General features: G+C 40.4%; 1 protein-coding gene across 4 annotated transcripts in view; it reads right to left on the minus strand.

The window, feature by feature from the left end:
• Positions 1–298: 298 nt before the first annotated feature.
• Positions 299–26,490, minus strand: part of C19H18orf25 (chromosome 19 C18orf25 homolog) — an 82,892-nt gene continuing 56,700 nt past the window's right edge. For 3 of the 4 annotated variants that reach the window (XM_028871977.2, XM_028871976.2, XM_028871978.2), the window contains exons 3-5: positions 22,289–22,456; positions 13,432–13,558; positions 299–3,259 (exon numbers count right to left, since the gene is read on the minus strand). In XM_028871977.2, coding sequence (XP_028727810.1) covers positions 3,070–3,259; positions 13,432–13,558; positions 22,289–22,456 — 485 coding nt within the window. In that variant the 3' untranslated portion in view covers positions 299–3,069. The remainder of the gene's footprint in view (positions 3,260–13,431; positions 13,559–22,288; positions 22,457–26,490) is intronic. The other variant, XM_028871979.2, reaches the window with a different exon arrangement.

Raw genomic sequence — 26,490 nt, forward strand, 5'->3', positions numbered from 1 at the left:
AATGCATTTGTCTTCAGTCCCTCACGGTGTTAATGTGTTAACAGTAGATGAACAATGACTAACTAGCAACCCGGGCAGCTCATGCTCAGAACTGTGCGACAAACACATGTGATGGCCGCTCTCTCACACTGACAACATCCAGCTAGTCTACAACAGTGGTTCTCAACCGTCCTAACGCTACAACCCCTAATACAGTTCCTCATGGTGTGGTGACCCCAACCATAAAATTCTGTTCATTGCTACTTCACAGCTCTAATTTTGCTGTGAATTGTAATGTAAGTATCTGATATACAGATGATCTTAGGAGACCCCTGTGAAGGGGTCGTTCAATCCATAAAGGGGTCATGACCCACAGGTTGAGAACCACTGATCTACAAGAAGAGCCAGCTACAAAAGAGCAGTAGTTGCCATACAGAGCTGTGAACAGCCAGGTTTCTGCTCCTCTGATTTTCAAATTGGAGGGGAAGGAAATTAACCACATTTGTGTCATAAACCAATCTATGATCCCACTGTATCCCTCAAACAATATCTTGGCAAAGCATAAAGAACTACTTATGCTACCAGATGTAAAACTTTAATTAGAAAACAATACTCTTTAAGAAAATTTCAAATGTTCTGAGAGTTATATGTCACAAAATTTGATTAACACCTTGCCAGAAAGCACATTCCCACTCTCCTGGATGTGCACTAACAGGAGTTCGGATGCCCTCTTAATTAGTTATCAGATGGGAAAGTCCATACTTTTTAGAGAGCCGACAGCCTCAAGCATCCCTTCACTCCTTGCATATTAATGCCTACATCTCTGTTCTGATGCACCAAGTCAAGTAGTCAGGGACCTGCATCAGGAGCAAGGATCTGTTTGTACAACCTAAGACAAAGGCAAAAAGCCAGAAAAGAGCTTACTTACAACTCCCTTCTGTCCCCAATCCACAGTGCACCCAAAGTTAGGGGATGGCTAACAGGGACTAAAGAAAATGTCAGGGGAAATCACCTACTGTACAGACTTGAACAAAACATTATTAACAAGAAAATAAGTAATGCGAAAACATTCTTTAAAATGGGGCTGTGCCCTGATACTGGGGGAGATATAAGCTATGAAAACTTCAAGTCATACACTCCACTATATTCTCTTATCAATGATTTTCTGGAAAACAAAGACCAGAAATTATGTTTCTCCTTTGTTGAGTATTTTAATTCAAGTAAAAAAAAAATGTGTAACAGTAAAACTCAATAAATTAATCCTAAAGCAAGATGTGAAGGTCCAAAGATACACCAGCAGTGAATTTTCAAAGTTCTGTTTCGCTCTGGCCTCTGGGTCTTTGGTTTCTGTCTAGGATTGTGGCCAGGTGAGAGCGATAAATGATGTACTGACACTGGAGATTCATGATTTTTAAAGCCTAATTAGTAGTAGACTGAAGGGGGAAAAATGAGAAGTTGGTGAGCAGAGGGCAGATCAAATGAATACCACCAGAAAAGATCAAAGGACACGTGCTCAAATACATACCTACTGAAGGAATCTACAGAAGACCTGAAGTAACAAGAAGGGGACTAAAAGAATAAACTTGTCTTTACGTAAGAAAAAAGAAAATGCCAGGCAGACTCATGCATGAGCATGCAGGCTGTGTCTCATTCCCCTCAGGCCTCCACAGCATCCACCCTGCACAGTGCTCTATGCAGTATAGGTGGGTCTTTAGTCAGTTGTGTGTTAACTGAAGGAAGATGGCAGGTCTCCTCCTACAGTCAGGAAGAACCAGCAAGGCATAAGGAGGGAGGCAAAAGGACATAGCAACACCGCATGTAACAATGCAAACAGAATCAAAACCCACCAAAACAAACGGGAAGTCTTCTGAGCCAGTACTACTTCACTCCCCTGTGCACAATACATGGTGTTCTTATTCTAGGTATTGCTTTTTAAAGTACTTCACTAGTAACTACAACAGTATAGGAAAAAAGGTAGTAATTAATGCCACAAAATTCCTCTGCTGGCATTTCCTAAATTCCCTGAAGTTTCTATTACCCTTTACTAATCCTTTTAGACATTGTAAGACTTAAAGTACTATCAATGTGCTTTGCATCTGACTTCTTACGGTATGTTTTCATTTCTCTTGTGTATATATTTTAGAAGGCAAAGAAAACTACCCAAACACAGCATGAGGTCCAGTTACACAGTTGTCACATACCCTCTCTGGGGCAACCAGCTGCAAGAGAAGGCACTTTCCTCTCAGATTTGCAAGTGCCTACAGACTTAGATGCCACACAGCCTCTTAAATTCTTCCTACTCAAGTAACAAGTTTCCATATTTGCCTTCCTAGTTGAATAAACCAGGGGGAAAAGCTGAGAGAGAGATTTCCCACTGATCTCTCAATGCACTCTTCAGATATCCAGAAACTCTCAAAGAATTAACAATTATTGCAACAGGAGACCAACTGAGTCCCCTTAATAGTATCTGGAAATAAAGGGAGGGGGCATTTCAAATATTTGTGTCATGGCAAATTGACAAGGAGCTATGTCAGGAAAGAAGGCAGAAGACATACACTAAAGAAAAAATATATTTTATAATACTTCTGTCTTCCACTGTAAAGGAAGGGTTTTCTAAATGCACATGCCCTACCAGGTGCCAACGAGGAGGACCTGACTGATGTGAGCGCAAAAGCCCTAGAGTAGGAGTGACAGTGAGGCAGACAGAGGGTGGTCACATCTAGATATTAATTATTAATTTCATTATACAGAAAAATAAATATAAGATTCAAAACCTGAAATCCATTTTGACTAGTAAGTAAAATATTATTCTAAATGGAGGATGACTTTTAAGGTAAGTCACCAAGCAAAATGAAGTTGTCTAATAAAATCCGCCATTCTCATGTTCTTATGGAGGAAAAGAAAAAATTATTTTCTCTGTGATAAGTTATTTTCCTAAGTGAATTATTTTAATAAAAAGAGGGGGGAGGTTATCATGAATTTCAATTCCACAAATGCCACAAACAGCTTCTGAAGCTGCAGCTATGACGATGACTCCCATGTCACAAGGAGGAGGAGGTGGAGGGAACAGTGCAGAACAGGGACATTGCATTACAGTAGGTATTTACGTCTGCTATCCTCATCCAAGGTCAGGTCGACAACCTCTGCTGGGGAAGCCCACGTCTGCTGGGGAGTCACAGCAGTCCATGACTGTGTTTGCCGGGAGCCCACATACTGCGTGCCAGAGCCATGCTTCCAGGAAGAAACACTCTGTATCACACCTCCTCGGGGGTGAACACACCTGCAATTGTGTGAAGAATAAAGTCCAGTTAATCTTACCGTTAGAAAATTATGAGATAATAGGACTTCATTTGTACTGTCAACACTTTACAAATCCTATTATGCAAGCTTATTTTAAAAGACCAAGTAAGTCGGCTCCTGAGAAGTACCACGGTCAGTCATTGACAACAGGGAACATGATTTTCTTTGAAATCACTTAAATCTCTCTGATTTCTATGATAATGAAATAGAAATTCTCAACAAGTTGAAACAACAAGAAAAATAGGTAAAATCTGCTTGTAAAATAAGTTCTGTAACACAATTAAATAATCATGTTACAAATAGTGAAGATAGGCCAGGTGGTGGTGGTGGTGGCCGTGGCGGCGCACGCCTTTAACCCCAGCACTCAGGAGACAGAGGCAGGAGGATCTCTGTGAGTTCCAGGCCAGCCTGGTCTAGAGTGAGTGCCAGGTCAGGCTCCAAAGCTACAGAAAAATCCTGTCTCAAGAAGAGAGAGAGAGGAAAAGAAAAAGAAAAAGAAAGAGAAAGGGGAAAGAAGGGGGAAGGGGTAAGGGGAAGGAGGAAAGGGGAAGGGGGAAGGGAAAGGAAAGGAAACAAAGGGAAAAATGAAGGAAGGAGGGAGGATGGAAGGATGGAAGGATAGAAGGATGGAAGGAAGGAAGGAAGGAAGGAAGGAAGGAAGGAAGGAAGGAAGGAAGGAAGGAAGGAAGGAAAGAGGATGGGAGAGAGGGAGAGAGGGAGGAAGTGGAGATATAGGGCTGAAGAAATGGCTCAGTGGTTAAGAGCATGGCCGCTCTTCCAGGGATCCCAGGTTCGATTCCCAGCACCCACATGACAGCATAAGACCGTGCAAGACTGTGCAACTCTAGTTCCCAGGGGTCCGACATCCTCATCAGACATGCAGGCAAAACACCAATGCACACAAAATAAAAAACAAATTGTGAAAATAACGCTGTTTTATAAGTTATATTTCTTTCTTTTTTCTTTTTTTTTTTTGTTTTTTTTTTTGTTTTTTTGAGACAGGGTTTCTCTTTGTAGCTTTGCGCCTTTCCTGGAACTCACTTGGTAGCCCAGGCTGGCCTCGAACTCACAGAGATCCGCCTGCCTCTGCCTCCCAAGTGCTGGGATTAAAGGCGTGCGCCACCACCGCCCGGCCAAGTTATATTTCTAAGACCTTGGGAACTAGACCTTGCATAAAAGATCTCTAAGTCTCTCACTGTGACTCAGTGAAAGGCACAGGGCTGAAGCCCTCAGTTTATAGCACACGGGAGGGAAGAACTACACTGCTAACAAGTCACACGAGTCCCTGGGAGAAAACGGTTTCAGAAACGCTAGAGCTTGAATTCCGTGTTCCAGCCAAATGATAAACCCAGAGCCCCTGGAGGAACACTGAGTCTTGACTCAAATTGAGAGGAAGGCAGAAGGCTCTGAACCCACACCGGAAATGACTGAGTGTGTGTGAGGCAGCAAGCAGCATGAGCTTTGGTAGCCTGACAACCAGAGCTCAGCCATCACAACGTTATTCTCTGACCACTACATGCTCACCATATGAGCGAATCCATCCACAGGTATCACACACATGGTAATGGTTGAAAAACAACAACTGCTTTTTGTTTTGTTTTGTTTTTGTTTTCGAGACAGGGTTTCTGTGTGTAGCTTTGCGCCTTTCCTGAACTCACTTGGTAGCCCAGGCTGGCCTCAAACTCATAGAGATCCGCCTGGCTCTGCCTCCCGAGGGCTGGGATTAAAGGCGTGCGCCACCACCGCCTGGCCAACAACTGCTTTTAAACCATACACCGCCCAAAAATTATCTACCTGGTCTTTCAAAGGTTAGCCTGCCAACAACTAAGAGAACTATGGAAGAACAGGGCCTCTGGCAGATGGGTGTTGTTTTGAGATAAGGTTTTTGCTATGTATTCCAGACTAACTTTAAATTGACTAGATATCACAAGGATTACACCTACCTCAGCATCCTGAATGCTACAATTACAGGTGTGGGCCACCACACCTGGCTCAGAACACAGATTTCCTAAGTATCAGAGACACAAAATCTGTTCAGAAATGGGCCAAGTAGCCACCAAGCCAGAAGCTACAACAGTTTCAAAGACTAGCTAACCAAAGTATTAAAATAAGGAACCCACAGCACAATGTCTAATCCTAAACCCTACAACCGGTTAAGTAAACACAGACTGAGTGACCAAGAAGTAGGAGATTGTCCTGGAAGTGAAACATCTACAGAAATTATTGGATGGGATACTTCTGCAGTTTCATACATATCACCTCGCTGGACAATTCTAAAAATCCTAAAAATCCTGTGAGGTGGAATGAAAGTCTATATGTAGACCCATGGTCTACATATAGAAACAGGTTTAAGCAGGTGACAAGACTTACCTGGTCACAGTACTCTTAAGTGTCAGGTAAAGAAACTTTGAGACAAGTCTACTTTAAATCGGTGTGTAAAATGAACCATCTTAAAGTATGGAGTTCTCTAAAAGTTCAAAAGCTCATTTGCACAAGCATTCTAATTTAAGTAAAGCTAGCTAGAAACTTAGTAAGAATTCAGGGACCAAGGCAGCCAATGTAATCTTTGCACAATTCCTAGAACATCTAAGCTAGGGATATAAAGTCCCATTGTTATTCTTCCTAAGGAATCATGAGCAATGGTTTTAAAGGGATCTACTCTAATCTGTATTTTACAGAAGAGAAGGACCAAGGATAAAATGCAACCTAAGTATAGAATTACAGCAAAATCACGTCTCCATTCAGGTTTATCTTCCTCTAAGTAACTATGCCTTCTTCAAATGACAGCTGAAATACTACGGCTTGATCCAGAGGACTGCTACCCAGTCCCAGGGGTATTTGTTAAACATCGAAACAGATTCTAGAAAAGTATTTGGTGTAGGAGCAGGGAGTTTGAGTGAGAGGTTTAAAGCCTGCATTTACTACTGAAGAGTGAACAGCCAAGGAGGCCAGGAGATGAAACACATATTTAACTAAATGGTCACTCTGCATCGTGTTACAAGAAGTTCTAAGACACTGGAACACCTAAGAGACCTAAGGACGAAAACAAGCCCTGACCACCTGAGACTCTCTAGAGGATATAATGAACATACCTCTCTGGTCCAAGGCTTTCCTAGCTCCAGACAGCTGTAGCCAAGTGGTTAGCTCCAACAGAGACCCACCATAAACTGCACAGCCCCATGAAAGGTGCCATTCTGCCCTTCAGAAATGTCAAAGGCAAGTGACACAAATCAGCTTCCAGAAGGTAAGTCTTGGGTGATCACGTTGACACAATCCAGCCACCACAAACATAATAAATTCCCCCTTAAGATTCAAGCTGGGGGACTAGGAGGGCTTAATGCTCTTTCAGAGACCCTGAGTTCAGTTCCTAGCACCCACCTTGGGCAGCTTACAACGACCTATAACTCCAGCTTCAGGAGATCTGACACCTCTGGGCTCTGAAGGCACCTGTACTCATGTGCCCACACCCACACAGAATGAAAAAACACACTTTTTTTTTTTTTTTTACAAGAGTCAAGCTGGGCACCTCTGAGAATTAAAGAAGATGCTAGTTTGACCTTTGAAGTCATCAGTGACCAGGATTTCTTGAAGTCAGGATCAATGTCAATGGGGAATGGGCTGGGGAAGTCAAGACTACAGAGTGAAGACACAAGAGAATGCCTGTGCTTTGATCTGTGGACTGGCTACTTAAAAATGAACAGTTTGCAAAGATTAAGATGTACATTATGACTTCTTGTGTGTTATAAGCAGTAAAGCATTCATTGTTTTCATGGTTTAATTACATCTTAAATAGAATGACAGCCAGGAAATGAATGAAACACAGTGAAAACATGGCCCTGCAGCCCTAATACATGCTTGTTTGTTGTTTTTTTAAGTACAGAAAAATAACTTTGAGGGGTAGTGGTTAATGTATGTATTCATGTGGGTACATGCATATGTGTGTGGTATATGCAGCTGTTTTGTGTGTACACACCCACAGACAACTTCAGCAACCTTCCTTGATTGCTTCTTTTCCCTGAGACCCTGAACCCAAGGCTCATTAATCCAGCTGGACTGGCTGGCCAAGGGCCTTTACGGGTCTGCCAGCACTGGAGCTACAGACACAGCTGCCCTAGGTGCTGCGGATCAGAAATCAGGTCCTCAGGCTTTGTGCACAGGCACTTTACCAATGCAGACACCTCTCAGCCCAAGAATTTGTTCTTAAGTGCTCAAAACAGGCTAGTGTTGGAGAAACGTCTCAACTGCTTTGTAAAATAGTGCACAGTAGAGAGATAATTTATAATTTATAACGATAGGACGGAAATTTTCATGTAATAAAACTACATTGGTTTTTATAAGCCCCATGGAGTTGATCTTGGGGCTTGAAAGTTTGAGGCATTAAAATAAAAAAGGAACAATTTTCATGCATTAACCCATATGCTTTCCTATATTATGAAAGGCATAGACTTAGCTGAGTTTTAATTGGTCCAGTCCAAATCTAGAGCAGATACAGGCTGCCTACTTCTGCATAGGAACTGCAATGAATCAAAAAACCTAGAGACAGACTTTGAAGGAGTTTTTGTTGCTGTTTTGACAGGGTCTCACTATGTAGCCCAGGCTAACTTCCAGCTTGCTATTCATCTGCCTCAGCTCTCAAGTACTGGTTAGTATGGGCACTATACCTAGCTTATTCTTCGCCCTTCCCCCAGCTTATTCTTTTTTTGTTATTTTGTCTTTTCTTTTTTCAGAGCTGAGGACCGAACCCAGGGCCTTCAACCACAGAGCTATATCCCCAACCCCGCTTATTCTTAATTTTAAATTTTTTAAAAAATGTCTAGACCTCATTTTCCAAAATTCTAGAAAAAAATGTATAAACAATAAAATCTGATAGGATTTCTTATTTATCATATACTGAAGCCAACAGAATAAAAATTTCACAGAGGCAATTTCTTTACATTATAGAAATCTGTGACATGGTTTACTCACTATCCTAAGAGAACAATATTAAAGATTCATCATTTTTGCTCTCACTTAGAGAGCCTGAAGGTGACCTCTTAAACATCTAGCTGTTTTTCCTAAGTGAAAACAAAATGCATCCTTGTGATTTTAGGGAGGTGCTGGGTTCCTTCTCTGTTCTTTTTTAGTATTGATGTTAACAATTGAGTTCATAAAACAGTATGAAATGCAAAGATTCTTCTGTAATTCACTTGCTGCGTTCTAAAACATTAATATCTAAAATGTTAGGAATCTTATTCACTAAAGTCTCAGAAGAGGTTACTGAAGGACCATCAGTCCTTCAGTATACAGTATTCAGTATACAGTCCTATAAAAGAGCTCTATAGGCAGTAACCTACCTACCTAGGAAAACTACCACTGGGGCTGGTGGAAGAAAAGGGGAAAAGACCAAGAACAACGAGAAACATCGGCATGAGGGTCACGACTTCTCCCAAGACTTAAACAGGCGCAGAAGAACTAGGGACCTGACAAGTCTCCATCTCATTAGCACGAAACACACTGTGATACTGAACTGCCCCCAAAGGAACATCTGAAAATGATAATAAATTCAAATAATGCCAGGAGCTCACCACAACAGTACAAGGTCACCATAAACAATGCATTCAACCATTAGTTCAGAGAACACACTTTCTAATCTATGGCTAGATAAAATGCACAGGACAAGTCTAGCATGGTTTCCATGCCAGCCTGGTCTACACAGCAAGTTCCAGGTCACCAAGGCTAGCTACATAGTGAAAGCTTGTCTCAAAAATACATAATTAAAAAAAATAGATGGAGAGACAGACAGATCAATCCATAATAAAGAATACAAAAGGATATTAGCAGCAAGAAAAGAAAAGCAACCTTACTGAAAAGGCACATCATTAAGCACAGAAGTCAAACAGGGAGAGCGGCACCCGCCAGAGCAACCAACCCCACAGAAAATACTCAAGGACCACATTTTCTACAATTCTTAGGAACCCCATGACTATGTAGATTAGCGAAAGCAGAGAGAGAGAACACAAGACAACTAAATCCAAACAAACTATCTACACATGCAAATAAAATGAGAACAGAAAGACCTGGGCCAAAACCTAAACTCTTTCCAAGTGATAATCTTACCAGAAGCTTACCAATACATCATAATTGCAACCCAAGACCTGTAAATAATTTCTGGATGAGATACAAGCAGGCAAAGGAGCAACTCTGACCACCAGGAAAGCCTCCTCTGTGGGCTTCGCTGGGTTTTAATCCAATGTGTGAGTGAAGTTTACCAGGCTATAAAACACTTTTAGTAAGATAGAGCAATCAATCGAGACTACTCGCTTCAGTCCTGGATCCAAAGGCCAATATAAAAGATAACCTCAAAAGGAGATAGGATTTCCTTTAAAATCTCCAACAGAATCCACAAACTTTGTATTCTACTGCACACACAGCATTTACCACTGAAGTTTCAAAATGGTTTCTCATCTGTAATATGTTTTCCCCGAAATTCAAACTAATGGGTCAGAATAAAGTGCAGCTTTACACTGCAGGGCCTGTAAGTAAGGTCCTTGAAGGTAATGACATTCAAATGTATTTTAAGTTACATGACTTGGTTCAGGAAATAGTACAAAATAAATACAGAAGATGATGACAATCTAGGCCAGTGGTTCCCAATCTGTGGATCACGACCCCTTTGGGGTCAAACAACCCTTTCATAAGGTCGCCTAAGACCATCTGCATATCAGACATTTACATTATGAGTCATAACAGTAGCAAAACTATAGTTATGAAGTAGCAACAAAAATAAATCCATGGTTGAGGATCACCACAACATATGGAACTGTATTAAAGAATCTTGGCATTAGGAAGGTTGAGAACCACTGCTCTAGATCAAATACTGACGTTAAGATCGGTATACCAGAGATGGCAACTATACACATGAGTTAGGGTTAAGAAGGAACTGAGATTTTAGATTGAATGTTTTTAATGATAAAACTACCGCCAGACACCATAATACTGGTGGGGGTGGGGTGGGGGAAGGGGGCGGAGGTAGAGATGGCTCAGCAGTTAAGAGCAGTTGTTGCTCTTCTAGAGGATCTGGGTTCAATTCCGAGCCTCTACATGGTAGTTTACAACTGCCCATAACTCCTGTTCAGGCGATCTGCTGCCTTCTGACCTCCACAGGCACCAAGTACACATGTGGTACACATACTACATGCAGGCAGAACACTCACACATACAATAAAATGAGTAACTCTTCAAACAATTCAAAAGGAAGCAAAAAAGTTCATGGTGGAAGAAAAGCTGAGCAAAGGAGCTAAAAAGAAGGGCACCTACCATTTCTAGGTATAAGGAAACAACGAAGAAGGGAGCCGTGACAGGAACACAGAACTAGAACAAGGGGTGTGCCTTAGCACACACAGAAGACAATTGAACTACGTCAATCTCCCAAGAGGGTATCATAGCAGAAAACCTTAAAAACCGCAACAGGAAAGTCCAGAAAGCCTAACACAGGACTTAAAAGGGGCAATGTAAGAAATAAACCAATGGCAAAAACATGTTAAACTAAGGGGAGAAAAATGAGCATTCTTTCTTCCTCATCTGATAAGAAAGTCAGATTAAAAGGAAAAGTTAACTAATGTAAGAGAATTTATGAGGAAAAGGGTTTTTACTAAGTAAAGAAAAGAAGAAAAGATAAAATTGGAGTGGAAAACTCGTCTCCCATACAGACAGAGCTGAAAGAGGACGCTGTGCAGGCGCGTGTCTGGCTGAGGGACTGGCGTGTGATGCCCAGGACAACACTGACTTCCAGAGAGGCAGAGCTGCCACTCCTCTGGGCTCCGCTGAAAAACTCCCTCGGGAAGTATGACCAAACCTTAGGGACCTCAGTTCACACACATCTGCGTGTCTGTCACTGCAATCTACACTCCTAAGTTCACTCTTTATAAGCTATACATAAACACTGGTAAATATTTTATCAACATACTAACACGGAATGAAATGAGAACAAAGAACAGAGTGAAGAAGGTAACTGTGTTATACGCTCCTTTGTTAAAACACACACAGCTTAACCCTTGTTGGGAAGAAGTGCTAGTTTTGATAGATGGAATATACAGATTTTAAAATGTCAATTCTTGGTTTTCATGTAACTGTATTAAGACAAAAAATACATCTGAGAGGACTACAAACAATTATTTAAAAAAATAAAAATAAAATAAACAAAGCAGTCTCTGGGACTGATACATGTAGTCAAGCCCTCCACCCTTGAGTTATACTCACAACCAATCATTTAAAATAGAAAGCTGGCGTGGTGGCATATACCTTTAATTCCAGCACTCTGGGAGGCAGAGGCAGGTGAACCTCTGTAAGTTCAAGGCCAGCCATATCAACCTACTGCATGTACCAAAAGTGAAAGAAAGGAGGGAGGGAGGGAGGGAGGGAGGGAGGGAGGGAGGGAGGGAGGAAGAGGGAGGGAAAGAGGGAGAGAGAGGGAGAGAGAGGGGGAGAGAGGGGGAGGGAGGGAGAGGGAGAGAGAGAGACTTTTTTCCTGCTAAAGACTAAACATCTTGGGCTTTGGGGACCATGCAGTCAGTCTGCTTCAACTATTCAACGTTTTGGCTGCAGTGCAAAAGCAGACATGTGCTATGTGCAAAATGGACTAACAGTGACTCCATTAGGATAATTTTATGTCATAAAATACCATTCCTGCCCAAGTATTTTAAAACATAAAAGAGCTGACGATGCTGATCTTCCAGAGAATCAGTCCCCAGCATCCACATCAGGCAGCTCACAACCGTCTGTAACTCTGCAACTCCAGCTCCAAGGAATCTATCTGACACTTGGACTTCTACGGTCACCTGTACTCACATACAAATACATCTACCCCCACACACGATTAAAAATAATAAAATCTTTAAAAACTAAAAGTATAAAAAGCACTCTTAGCTCTCAATACGTACAAAAGCCTGTGGTAGGACAGATTTGGCCTATGAACCAGTTTGTTAACCCCTACCATAAAGAACATCAAATTCCATAAAAATTACATTCTTTAACACCACATGTTTCATGGATATTTTTGACTCTTAACCAGCACAAGAGGTATATCAGATTCATGTCCCCCAGCTGTTTGTTCTCAATACATTTCAATGTAAAATGAAGGGAAAGAAAGCAGGAATGAAAAAACAGCACACAGTAACTTCTTTTCTTTCTTGTTTTGTTTTGTTCTTTCGAAACAGGGTTTCTCTGTGTAGTTTTGGTGCCTGTCCTGGATCTTGTTCTCTAGACCAGGCTGGCCTCGAACTCAGAGAGATCCGCCTAGCTCTGCCTCCCGAGTGCTGGAATTAAAGGCACGCACCACCGATACCCCGCTTGTTTTTGTTTTGGAGACAGGTTTCTCTGTGTTGCCCTGGCTGTCCTGGAACTCAGAGTGCTGGGATTAAAGGCATGCGCCACCACAGTCTAGCCAGACACATCTTTCTTTGCTTAAGAGCAAACTCTGATATGGTACCTAGACATTTGTTTAAAAGGAGGGTAGTTCACACACACCCATGACCGACATGTTCCTTTTTTTTCTTAGATTTATTTTATTTTGTATGTATGAATGTTTTGCCTGCATGTATGCACCACGTAAGTGCCTGGTGCCTGCTGAGGTCAGAAGAGGGCATTGGATCCCCTTATACTGGAATTAGCCGATGGCTGTGAGCAAGCACGTAGGTGCTAGGGAAAGAACTCTTCTATAAGTGCAACAGTGCTCTTAACTACTGAGCCAACTCTCCAGCTCCAAATGATATGTTCTTTATATGCAACAATATGGAACATGCTCTAAACCTCAAACCACATCTTAACAAAAAGTATTAAACCAAAGAAAGCTGCAAGACAGACTACACCTTTATGCCAAGGATGAGGTCTACCATTTTCTTTGTTTTTTTAAAGATTTTATTTATTATGAGTGCTCTATCTGTATGTACACCTTTATGCCAAAGAGGGCATCAGAACCCACTAGAGATGGTTGTGAACCACCATGTGGTTGCTGGGAATCGAACTCAGGACCTCTGGAAGCACAGCCAGTGCTCTCAACAGCTGAGCCATCTCTCCAGCCCCGATCTACCATTTTCCTATCACTTTTTTTTTTTTTTTTGGGTTTAAATAGACTCACAATTTAAAGTATCAGAATACCCCCAATTACTCGCCTACCTTGCATGCTCCTGAACACCCACAATCTCCACTTCACTGTCTGAAGAGGCAATGTGAATTTCTTCGTTAAGTGGTGCATTGCCAACAGATGTTTTGTCACCTGCTAGGAATCCTGGATCCAAATGACCTGAGAGAGGAGGAGAGGAAAACAAGCAATACAGTTTGATTTCTTTATAGTAACAGCTCACTGACAGATTACTCATCCAGTTCCAATTACAGAAAAGGTAACTCTATGCAAGCTCTGTAAGTCACAGTAAAACTGCTATGTCAAATAAACAGGGGCACAAATCTGTTGTTTTCCCTTTTCCCTTTTTCGTGTGCGTGTGCATGTGTGTTTGTTGTGCATGTGTTTATGTATATGTGGTGTACATAGATGATTTTTTTGCATGTGTGTAGGTGCACATGTGTGGCATGCATGTGGATATATAAAATTGATATCAGGAATCATCTTTCATCCATCTTTTACCATATGCACTCAAACAGGCTCAATCCAGAGCTTACTGATGTGGCCAGTCATAAGAGCCAGCTTGTATCCACCTTCAGGCTGAAATTGCAGGCAGGCTCCCATGTTCCCCTGGCATTTGCATGGGTTTCTGAATTCCAATCCTCACAACTGCATGGTAAGCACTTTAACCACTGAGCCATCTCCCAAGATGCTCTGCCATTTGATAACAAACAAACAAGCAAACAAACTGGTTTTTAAAAAGAAATATAAAGGGCTGGAGAGATAGCTCAGCAGTTAATATTAAGAGTATGTGCAGTTCTTCCAAAGGACCCAAGTTCAGTTCCCAGCAGCCTGTAACTCTAGTTCCAAGGGATCTGATACCTTCCTCTGGCCTCTACAGGCACCTGCATTCATATACACATACCCACACACAGATGCACATAATTAAAAATAAAATATCTTTTTTAAAAAAATATGATATATGGATATGGCATGTACCCAAGCAGCAGATCAGGACTTTCAGGTAAAAGTCTCTTATTCTACACTTCTGTCTCTTAGGAGAACAACGAAATCCTTCAACTAGCACCCTACCTAAATATATCTATACATAAACTGTACAACATTCTGTATTTTATTCTGTAGTGCTTTTTGCATTCAACTCTAGTGTACTATTAATGACCTGCATAACCACCTCGAGGTCAATGAGGTAGCTCTCTACTGTGTATCATCATAGAACAAAATTCTAAACCAGAAATCTGCAAAGGCATACGCAGAATAAAAGTAACTACTACTACTGTATTTGCACCAAGATGCTTTGTGAAAGACTTAACATGTTTTCCCTCTCAGGGAATGACGATCTGGCAAAGTCTAATCCCCAAATCCATCTAAAGGCAAAGACAAGAGGCAGATGGAGCTTTGGGATCTACGTGACTGACACATACGCTGCACAGTGCCGACAACTCTCAATAGATACGAACGAGCCTGAGTGCCAGAGGCGTAAACCAGTTCAACGCAGCACTGAGACACAGAGGCTCTCCACAGGCGTCTGCGTAAACTATTCATTACAGCATACAATGAGATGCCTCCAGCGTCACAGTGAGCTGGACAGTCACAGACCCAACATAAAGGGCAATGGGCCACATCAAATCAAAATACACGGCTCTAAAAACAACCCAAATATGAGGAAAAGAGTCCAGCTAAGTGCCCTGCTCTTATATATACAATCTTGAATGCATTTTCAATTCCTACATGGCCAGCAATTAAGTTCAGTGGTAAAAGCATTTGTCCCTCAAGCCAGACATCCTGAGTTCAATCCCCAGGCACACAATGGAAGGAGGAAATAGACTCCCAAAAGTTGTCCTCTGACCTACACACACACACACACACACACACACACACACACACTCACTCACTCACTCACACTCTCTCTCTCTCTCTCTAACAATTTTTAATTAAAAAATTAATTCCTACAAATTAACAGGGTTGCAGTCAACATAAATTTCCATTTACTCTTTAAAAGATATTTGCTTTTGAATATGTTGTCACCTAATACAAATGTTTTCTCTATACTTAACAAAAATGTTTATGAAACCTCATACAAATGAGACCAATGAAAGGAAAACTTTACAGACATGGGTCTTCCTTCCTCTCCTATCACTCGCTCCAATGCATCAGCGACACTGAGAAATCTTGTATCCTTACTCCCGTCAGCTTTTCACAAGACCCTTCTGGAAAAGCACAGGCAGCCCCAAATCTAAACTTCATGGTGTTTGCATCCTCTAACCCTGCAAACTCACCTTGGAGAGATCCCCCAAGAGGAAAAGGTGTTACAACAGTCACAGGCACTACAGTGCTAACAAAAGCTTGGGAAAGCATACACATAACATTTAAAGTATAATACATAACTATTATAAAAATGTGTAGACAGTAAGGAAAGCTGTGAAAAGTAATCAGGTTTGGTGACAGTGTTAGTGCTTATTGTTTAGTGCTGATTTTCCTATTTTGGGAAGTTTAAAATGACTGAGTGTTGGTGAGATGGGTGAGTGGGTAAAAGCACTTGTGGACAAGCCTGGCTACCTGAGTCTGATCCCCAGGACCCACATGGTGGAAGGGAAGAACCTACTTTCAAAGTTGTCCTCTGACCTCCACATGTGCACTATCTCACATGTGTGCCTACGTAAAAATACTTTTTTAATGACTAAAAACAAGGTGACCGAGACTATATTACAGGCTGCATGAGTCTATAACATGGTTTGGATTTCATGTGGTAGCACTGGTAGTGGCACAAATATTCTCCACACAGCACCTATTTTTGCTAAATCTGGGATGTTGTTTAAACGGGATTTGGGGAAGTCTAGAACTGGCAAACTCAGATCCTTATTCTGTCTAACACCTTGCTGTGGTACAGTGTTTCATCCACCGGTACCTTGATGCTTTAGTTATGGTCATCACTATGCACACTGCTCCAGATGCACTGCAGGGAGGGACAGACTGACAGCCTTGATCTTCTCAAGTTTCAAAAAGTCTAGAATCAATATCTCAAGTAGATTTTACTGTTTATCTGTGTGTTCCTATGATAAGTATATTAGTTGTGACATCATATACATTATACTAGGTGGTAGGGATACCACTGGACACAAGGCAGACTCCGGCACTTTTCTCAACAAATCTATAACACATTCAGTGATAGTAAAAAAAAAAAAAAAGCAGCCCGCTACCCACAGTTCAAAGAGCTGCTCCATGAGGAGGGTAGAGAACAGCCTGCAAAGATAGTAATGATACACATCTGTGATCCTAGCATCTGGAAGCCAGGCTGGGTTACGTACATATCTAGCAGTGCAAGGAAACAGACCAGGCACATTCTCCAGACTTAAGTTTGATCAGGGAAGCTGAGCTCCAGGGAAGACTGGGCACAAGTGAGAAGGAAGTATTTTTAGGGTCTAAAGGTTTATTGATAGTTAGAGTAGAAAAAGTAATGATGAACAATGCTGGCAATATTGGTAGAGGTGAAATCACAGGTTGAAATCTGGACTTGATCTTGAAAAGTGAGAAACTACTGAGAGACCTACAGAGTGACATAGTTCGGGTTTTGTATTTTAAAGACTTCCCTTTGAAATATAGACACCAAGCTGACAGCAGGGCCAGAAGTTAGAGGCAACAGAACCAGTTAGCTACACTGCGACACTTTTCGGGGAAGACACAAGATGGGAAATGCTCCTGTGACACTGGGGTCAGATAAATGGAAGAATGCAGGAAGTAGAAAATGATGTACCCTGGTTATTTAGGCAACTTGAAGGAGACAATGGAGGCTGAGGATGGTTGCATGCCTACTTTTCAGATCTCTGACAAACAGTTGGGGGTACTGTTCAAAAACTTTTTTGACTCAGAGATATGAAGAAAACAGACTTGATAAATCCTTACCATCTCTGAGGAAAGGGAGCACAGAACAGAACCCTACTGACCACCACTAATGAAGAGATGGCACAAAAAGGGGAGTCTACGGGAAACAAAAGCAAAAACCAAAGACATGGTCAGGTAAGAAGTGCGAACAGGGTATTAGCCACTTGGACCCCTCCCGCTCTTGGGAGTTCTTTCTCAATTTTTCATAATAAATCTGTGCTCACTCTGCTGAAGGAAAAAAAGGGAAAATAAGTAGGAACCTCTACAGTCGACAACAAGATGACCCTGGAAAGCAGAGCCTCAGGAATGATGGGACCAAAACAGCACAAAAGCTGTTGGGAAACAAGAACAGACAAACTGCAAAAGGTGGAATATGGACGGAAGGGTGTAAGACAGTGTGGTGAGCAAGCAAGAGAGACGAGTGTATATGTACCGTTCTTAAAGATGTGCCAGATCAGGCTTTATTTAGAAAAAAGGAAGAAGCAAAAGAGTCATGGCTAAAGTGATCTTCACTGGATGTGAACAGGGAAGCTGGAAATGGGTTTAGAGGAGTACTGCAATCACTCAAGAAAAGAAAAGAGAGGAGAGGGAGGGAGAGAGGGGAAAGGAGAGGGGAGGGGAAAGGAGAGGGGAGGCAGAATGGGAGAGCAGAGGAGAAAAGAGGAGGGGAGGGGAGGGGAAGGGAGGGGAGGGGAGGGGAGGGGAGGGGAGGGGAGGGGAGGGAGGGGAGGGGAGGGGAGGGGAGGGAAGGGAAGGGAAGGGAAGAGAAGAGAAGAGAAGAGAAGAGAAGAGAAGAGAAGAGAAGAGAAGAGAAGAGAAGAGAAGAGAAGAGAAGAGAAAAGAAAAGAAAAGAAAAGAAAAGAAAAGAAAAGAAAAGAAAAGAAAAAAGAGACTCCTAAGGAAAGGACAGCCTGAGTAGTCAAGGTGAAATTTCAGATTAGGGAAATAAAGTGACCCTTAATCCAATCCTGTAACTGGTTCAAAAGCAACCTACACAATAATTCAAACATCACATAAGAAAAAGTAAACACATGGCAAGGACACACAGCAAAATTTAAAAATGTACAACTTTGGCTGACCAGTTTCCTGACTCCAAACTAGTCTTTAAAATCTGCCAGTTACTCAACTCTTACCGAGGTCAAAACTAAAGATATTAAATAATGCTAACTCATACAAGAACATCATCTAATTGCTTTGAAATGGAAGCTGGCTACTCTATTACCAATGTTACTCAAATGACCCTACATACATCAGGGCTGTGGACTTGAGCTGACATCCCACTATTAAAGTGAACATATGACTAGTCTGGTCAGTAACTAGAATTTTATCTGTGACACAGGGACACCAGAACATTTAACTTATATTCAAAACTCAAAACAGAGAAAGCGCCAAAACTAAAAATCATGACTTCTATTAACATGTTATAATGGATACCACAATCTTTAGATCCATATAATAGATTCCTACTATAAATTATAACACTCAATTTTATTTATTATTCTTTATAATGACATCATAATATTTAGAACCATATAATAGATTCCTACTATAAATTATAACACTCAATTTTTTCATTATTCACATAACAGTCCACATTTTTGTATCTAGGGAAAATGACTTTGAGAGACATCTTCACAAGAAAATGTCATGGGAGCTATTGAACAGTGGTAATTGTATCCTAAAGATTTACCTAACATAATTTATGGCCCAAACTGCATACATACTCTGTGTATTATAACTTAAATAAATTATATACATATATATAATTATATATGTGTATATACATATATACAAAAAATATATGCATATATACAAAAATTTTAACAGCAGCATCACTTAAAACAGCACCCTAAACATTCAGTAAGAGTAAGTTGTGATATACTCACATAAATATTAAACAGCAATGAAAAACAAACAGTAATGAACCAGACTCATGGTTAGCAAGCACAAAGCTCACAAAATGTTTGAGAAAAAAAATTACAAATGATTGTCTGCAATGCAATTAATTCTAAAGTAGGTGTGTTTTTATACTAACTACTAATTAACAAACTAAATACATGAAGAACACAGAGACGCCCAACATGAAACAACCAATTTAGGACAGCTCTGAGAGGAAGGGGAAGCAGCCGAGCCGAAGGCCCTGGTGTCAGTCTCCTCACACTCTGTCAGCATGTTGTATTTCTTAAAAAGAACAGTGGTAGGTACACAGCAATCATGACATTTTAAAAAAACAAGCTAAAATGTACAGTGAGCCCTCCATACCCATGGCTGCACATTCAGAATTTCCACCAACTAAGAGCGGAAAATACTGAGGGGAAATTGCACTTGAATTGAACATGCAGTCCTTTTTGTCAGCATTCCCCCAAATAACAAACAGTACAATGATGAGGGCTTGTAAGTAATCCAAGGACGACTGAAGTACAAAGATGTGTGGGAGTTATATGCAAATACTATACCATTTTATAACAGGGATTTGTTCCTTCCTATGGACTTAGAATTTGTTGTTTTCAGACAGAATCTTACTCTAGCCCAAGTTAACCCCAATATACTCTGTAGCCCAAAATGGCCTTCAACTCAAAGTGATTCTCCTAATTCAGTCTTCCAAGTGCTGGAATTATGGGCCTGGTACCTCTGAGGTTTTTCATTTTCGTTTTTTGTTTGTTTTTTATTTGGCGGCGGGGGGGGGGGGGGGGGGTGTCAAGACAGGGTTTCTCTGTGGAGTTTTGGTGCCTGTCCTGGATCTCACTCTGTAGACCTGGCTGGCCTTGAACTCACAGAGATCCACCTGGCTCTGCTTCCTGAGTTCAGGGATTAAAGGTGTATGCCACCACCGCCTGGCTTTGTTTGTTTTACAATCCAGAGATTCTAGAACAATTCCCCCACAGACACTGAGATATGACTATACCTGAATCTGAAAATATAAATACTACCCTAGATAGAACTGCTGGGTTTTCTGCAGATCAAAGAAACACATTAACAATTCTACATGAGTCAAAATACTCTTAAGAATTCTCTATATTAAGAATTACATGGGCTAGAGAGCTCTAAAGTTAAGAGCACTGGCTCCTCTTCCAAAGGATCCAAGTTTGATTCCCAGAACCCACATGGTGGTTCACAAGCATCTATAACACCAGTTCCAGGGAATCTGATGCCATCTTTTGGCACCAGGTATGCAAGTAGTACACAGACATACATGTAGATGAACACCCACACACATAAATTAAAAAAAAAACAAACAAAAAAAAAAAAAACCTTTTGGGCTAGAGAGATGGCTCTGAGGTTAAGAGTACTTGCTGTACTGCTGGTGTCTTGCAGAGGACACAGGAGCATCTCCTAGCGCTACACAGTGGCTCACAAGCACCAGGAGCTCCAGTTCCAGGGAATGACAACCTGTTCTGACCTCCATGGATACTGCATGCACATGCAGACAGGCAGGTGTTCTCGTTAAAACACACACACACACACACACACACACACACACACACTTTAGTTTTTTGTTTTGTTTTATTTCTTTAAGAAAAAGAACAACATGCTGGAAATTGTTCTTTTTTGTTGTTGTTGTTGTTGTTTTCAAGACAGGGTTTCTCTGTATAGCTTTGGAGCCTGTCCTAGAACTCACTCTGTAGACCAGGCTGGCCTTGAACTCACAGAGATCCACCTGCCTCTCCTTCCAAGTGCTGGGATTAAAAGCGTGCCCCATCACCACTCAGCTTTTTTTTCCCCCTTTTTTTGAAATTGTTCATTTTTATCCCCAAGAATGTACTAGAAAGTGGTCTGTATGTAATGGCATGGTCAGGGAAACAGGAAAATAAAATTGAGATGGATAGATTACTTCTTCAGCCATGGATAAGAATCAAAGAAAAACACATCTAGTAATAGAACAAACTAAATCACACATCTTGGAAGCATGTTATACAAGATGTCTTTAATTTTAAAGTACTACCTCTATTCAAAGTATTGATGCAGAATACTAATAAATCCTTAAAAGATTCTTCTTAGGTAAATATTTATACACATAAAAATGAAATTCCAAAAGAAAAACAACTGATCCAAGATCAAAACTAAATTAATTTCCAAATTAGACATAATCAGAAGGTCAGTAAGTTATTTTTCTTCAGTGTTAATCCAAGATGGTGACAGAAAGAATTCAAGACAACCACCATTGGCACTGTGTTTTAATTCAGAAAATTAAATTATATTATAAAATTTCAAATAAAAGTAATACTTTGGCTAATGATTAAATTACCAGACCAGTGCATTAAACGAATGAACATGATCCTTCAAAAGCAACAAAGAAAACATACACGGCCTAGGAAGGTTTTTTACATTTCTTCCCCTTTTATCTTAAGTACTAATCTTTAAAAATGAAAGTTCAAATTAAAAAGAATATTTGAGGAAGAGATTGAAGGGAGCTGGAGGCATTGTAAGAAGTTCCCAATATGCAGTGAGGTTCCTTATAAGTGTCATGTTAAGAATGTCAGAGACCTCAAACAATGGGACACAAAAAGGACATTTTCTCTGAAATGGCACAGGCAGAAGGTGAAAGAAAGGTGTTAGAGGAGGTGAGGAGAGCTTGCAGGGGAGGAATTCAGAGTAGAGAGCAGAGAGGAAACAAGGACCGCACTGCAGATGAAGAGGCACAGGCAGAGAGCATCCACAGCCCTCCGGAAGCTGCAAGGCAAAGCTATCCACAGTCAAGGCAGGGAAAGAACTGGCCAAGGAGTACAAGGACATCTTGGTTGCCTTTTTAAAAGCATTTTTAACCCAAGAGTATGCCTCCTGGAATTTGATGCCTACACATTCATATATTTTCATTTGCTTCCTTCTAATTAAGAAGTAAAATGACATGCTACTTAAATCTTTTGTTATACAGGGCAGCCTGGATAGACACAATTACTCAACGACAGAGCCTGTGTATGGCCTGTTCTCCTCAGCAGGGTCTACTACCAGAAGAAACGGTTGGCAGGACTCATGCATATTATGTCATTAGAAAAAGGGGTAGGGAAGACCAACCTGCCTCTAGAAGCCCGCTGGTCCTCCAGGTAGCTCCTGTGTTCTGGCCGCCTACTGAATTACTGTGCTCTTGAACTACTGCAGCCGCCAATAAATTGTCCACATTTACCACTTCTGGGTCAGAGCTGGTGTCAGACATATCATAATGAGCTACAACTGGAGGTCCATCTAGGGAGGAAAAAAAATGTATACTTGTATCTAACTTGTGGGGTAAGAAATATCTCTCCAACTAATTAAGAGCCCACTAAATGCCAGGTGCCTTAACTTAGAGCTCACTTTATGCATCTAGTATTGAGAACATGATGCTGAAGTAGAAAAAAAGCAGAGGGACACATTTTGGAAAGAGGAAAAGGGCAGTACTATGAAGAACAGAAGACAAGACTACACTACACAATGGAACATTGAATTATTCCTACAGAGCAACAGATTAAGAAAAGGCGATGAGGACTCCACAAAGAAAATGGGGGGGAAACTGCAGTAAACTGCTGAAATCTACCTTCATGTCTTTAGAAAAATGAGTTTAGCTCTTTTAGTAGCTAATATTAAAAATTCCTAGTAGACTTAGAAAGGAAAATCACACGCACATTTTCTTATTTACTAAATAAAGTTGGCACAAGAGCCCTGCTCCACTGATGTATTTATCGCCAGCAAGGCCCTTTTACAGTAACAGGGATGTTACATACTTTATAACATTCTACAAAAAGGCAATACCACAAAACCCACTGTCAGGATTTTGCTTTCCTATTTTATGAAGGAATAGGGATATTTATATTTTCTTTTCCCTGAGAAAGATAAGTTCATTCAAGTAAAGGACAGCAATCTTGTGAGTAGGTTTTAAAAGAAGTTGAGAAAGTTCTCATTAGAAAAGTAAGAACATGCTCCCAACCCCAAATCACGTCACTAACTGCAGGTAAGTACCAAAGTAATTATACTACAGTAATTCATGCTACAATTGCCCAATATTCATGCTTACAAAATGAACACATGCTTTAAAATGGTATTGCCACCCTCTTCCTAACAAAGTAGCAAAAGTATTTTGAAATAGTTTTCTTTCAGGAAATCCCTCAACCCCTCCCCCCTTTTAGAACAGAGCTAAAGGGAATGCTGTCCTTCCCAATAGCCAGCTATAAAGAACAAGCAAACTGTTTTCTCCACAGATTTTTAACATCACCCAACAAATGAGTATCAAACACACCTATTTATGACTATGAATATATGTATCAGTGAATCAAAAAATAACATACAATGAAGGCTTATTGTTTCAAATACATACATCCATTGTATAAACTATCACTGAACAAAACACAGAATACAGATGGGCTATTTATCCCATATCTTATGTGGCAACATTTTTTAAAAATAAAAAGTGATCAGACATAAAAGCAAATGAGTTGTCAGGTGCCACTATATAAAGGACAGACACATCACAATATGAAATTCTGACGATCATGGCAATTTTAGTTAACTACTTAAAATCATTTCCAGTTTCCTTACAGGGGTAAATCAAGTTCATCAAAGCCCATAAAATTTAACAAGATGGTAATGGATTTTAGATCAACAGCAAAATTTGTTCACGTTTGAGGTTTTTCTTTTCTTAAAAAGTGCATTTTCCTATAGAATTTTCGTCAGAGTTCGAAATGACGATTGTGGAATCATGATACTGTGTGATGTCCAAATACTTAGGTACAGAAGGTAAGGGGACCAAGTACAATGTTGACTATGTGACCAGAGGTTCTATTTTTGAAAGAGCTTTGTGGGTTTCTTCTCTTGTTTGCAAAGAACTATTTACTGATTTATTCTAAAATTTATATAACCAATACCAATTCAGAGCCAATTATCCACATATTCCCCATCTTTGTCCCCAAATGGAGAACACAGGTCACAGGTCAAGTCAAAATTGTACTACTCCTACATGTATAATCATGCAAATAAGTATAAATGTATGTATACATGCAGAGTCACATCACCTACCCATGGAAATAACTTGTCTGAAAGTCTTCATCAGTAGAAAATACAAGCATAAACTTGTTATCTGGCTTCATTCTTGTATCTTCCATATTTCCAAACCGCACGCCTTATAACTTAGCTTAAATTTAGTATTTATCGTAAACAAAGACAGCAATATTTCATATTTTAATTATATTTAACAGTTAAATTATGATCACTGTCATTTTTCATTTCCAATGGATTCAAACAATGACAACTCAGAACTATACAAACTTTAATAAAGTACTTTTCCAGCTTTGACTTTCAGTGAGAAAGCACTATTAAAGATCCTGTGTTCCGCCGGGCGGTGGTGGCGCACGCCTTTAATCCCAGCACTTGGGAGGCAGAGCCAGGCGGATCTCTGTGAGTTCGAGGCCAGCCTGGGCTACCAAGTTAGTTCCAGGAAAAAGGCGCAAAGCTACACAGAGAAACCCTGTCTCGGAAAAAAAAAAAAAAAAAAAAAAAAGATCCTGTGTTCCAAGGTATCTTACACCTATCATTAGTAAGCCAAAACTAAGTAAATGTATGGCACTGGCAATGGAGTTTGATTTGAACTCTGAAAAAATATGATATTAGCTAAATAATGGTGACAATTTGTGATAGTATTTTAAAGTGTGATTCTGGCTGCATAGAATTTAATTTTTTTCAGCTGATTGTTTTTACATTTACTATGGGAGTGTGTGTGTGTGTGTGTGTGTGTGTGTGTGTGTGTGTGTTGTGTGTTGTGTGTGTGCGCGCACACATGAGCATCCATTTGCATGTAGAGGTCAGAAGCCAGCTTGCAGGAATCAGTTTGCTCCTTGCACCATGTAGGTTCTGAGGATCAAACTCAGGTCAGACTGGGCAGAAAGCATCCTTCTCCACTAAGCCATTTCACAAGCCTTTATCTGCTTTATTTTTTAAAATATATCTTCAAGTAAAACAATAAGACCACTGAGAAGCTATAAAAGTTCAGTGTGTTAACACAAAGATCTATGCTGTCAATTCATGGCTGCACATAATAAGTACTCCCCTGATTATCCCTATAAGCTTTTAGAACAACTGAATTCCTACAAATAAATTATCTTGACTTACACGAACATCAAAATAGCTGCTTTAGGTAGGTCTACATGGAAACACTAACAATTTAAGATTCAATTGTTAACATAAGCATATCCATTCTACAACAAATAAGGCTACCCAAACAGCATTCTCCATCTGCCTACTGAGACCCATCACACCCATAAAAATCAGCACACAATAATACATTCGCTAGTTTTTGTACAATCATTAAAAGCATCTCCTTATAAAGGCAAACTGAATACAGTTAGTTAATAACATCAACGTGTGGTTTATCCATGTGCTATTCCCCCTCACTAGTTGCTTTCATGGGAGGACCCAGACAGGGGATCCTTCTGAGTGCTAGGATCACAGGCATGTCCACTTAGCAGAAATATTTTGAATGTTTTATCATTTGTTGCAAATACAAAACAAGAAAACTTAAAATCAAGAATCTACCAACTACCTTTTATATAAGGACACCAACACAAAGCTGGAGAGGTAAGTCAGTTGTCAAGTTCCCACATAGCATGCACTGCGTCCTGGGCTTAATCCCCAGCAACACAAAACACTGTGTTAGGTTTGTACTAAGCTCCTATCTTATATGACTAGATTCTAATCTCTCCCTCTCCCTCTCTCCCTCTCTCTGCCAGTCTGTCTGTGCACCTGCATGCGAATGCACCAACCCTTAGTATTCTTTCTAGTCTCAGCCTCATTCACCTTTTGTTGCTGTTTTTAAACAGGTCCTCTCACTGGCCTGTACCTCTCCGAGGAGGCTGTTCTCCCTGGCTTACACACCCCAGTGCTGGGATCACAGACCTGTAGTATTACTCCTGGCTTTTTCACATAGGCTCTGAACTGAGCTCAGGCCCTCCCTCACATTTGTGCTGCAAGCACTTTTCTAAGTGAGCCATCTCCTCAACCCGGTTCTAACTTTTCAAATACAAATACTGACGAATCTGTACTGTTATTCATTCCTAATAAATTGAAGTTTTATTTCAACTTTCTCCATTATTGATATTAAATATTTAATAAAATTAGTTTCTTTTTCAAATGTATTCTAATGGGAAAGAAAATCAAAATCACAGAATAAATAAATGAATGAATGAATGAATGAATGAATGAATGAATGAATAAATATTTCTTTACTATGTTTATCCATAATGAATTTCCTTTCA

Source organism: Peromyscus leucopus, chromosome 19, assembly GCF_004664715.2.
Source record: "Peromyscus leucopus breed LL Stock chromosome 19, UCI_PerLeu_2.1, whole genome shotgun sequence".
Taxonomy (NCBI): domain Eukaryota; kingdom Metazoa; phylum Chordata; class Mammalia; order Rodentia; family Cricetidae; genus Peromyscus; species Peromyscus leucopus.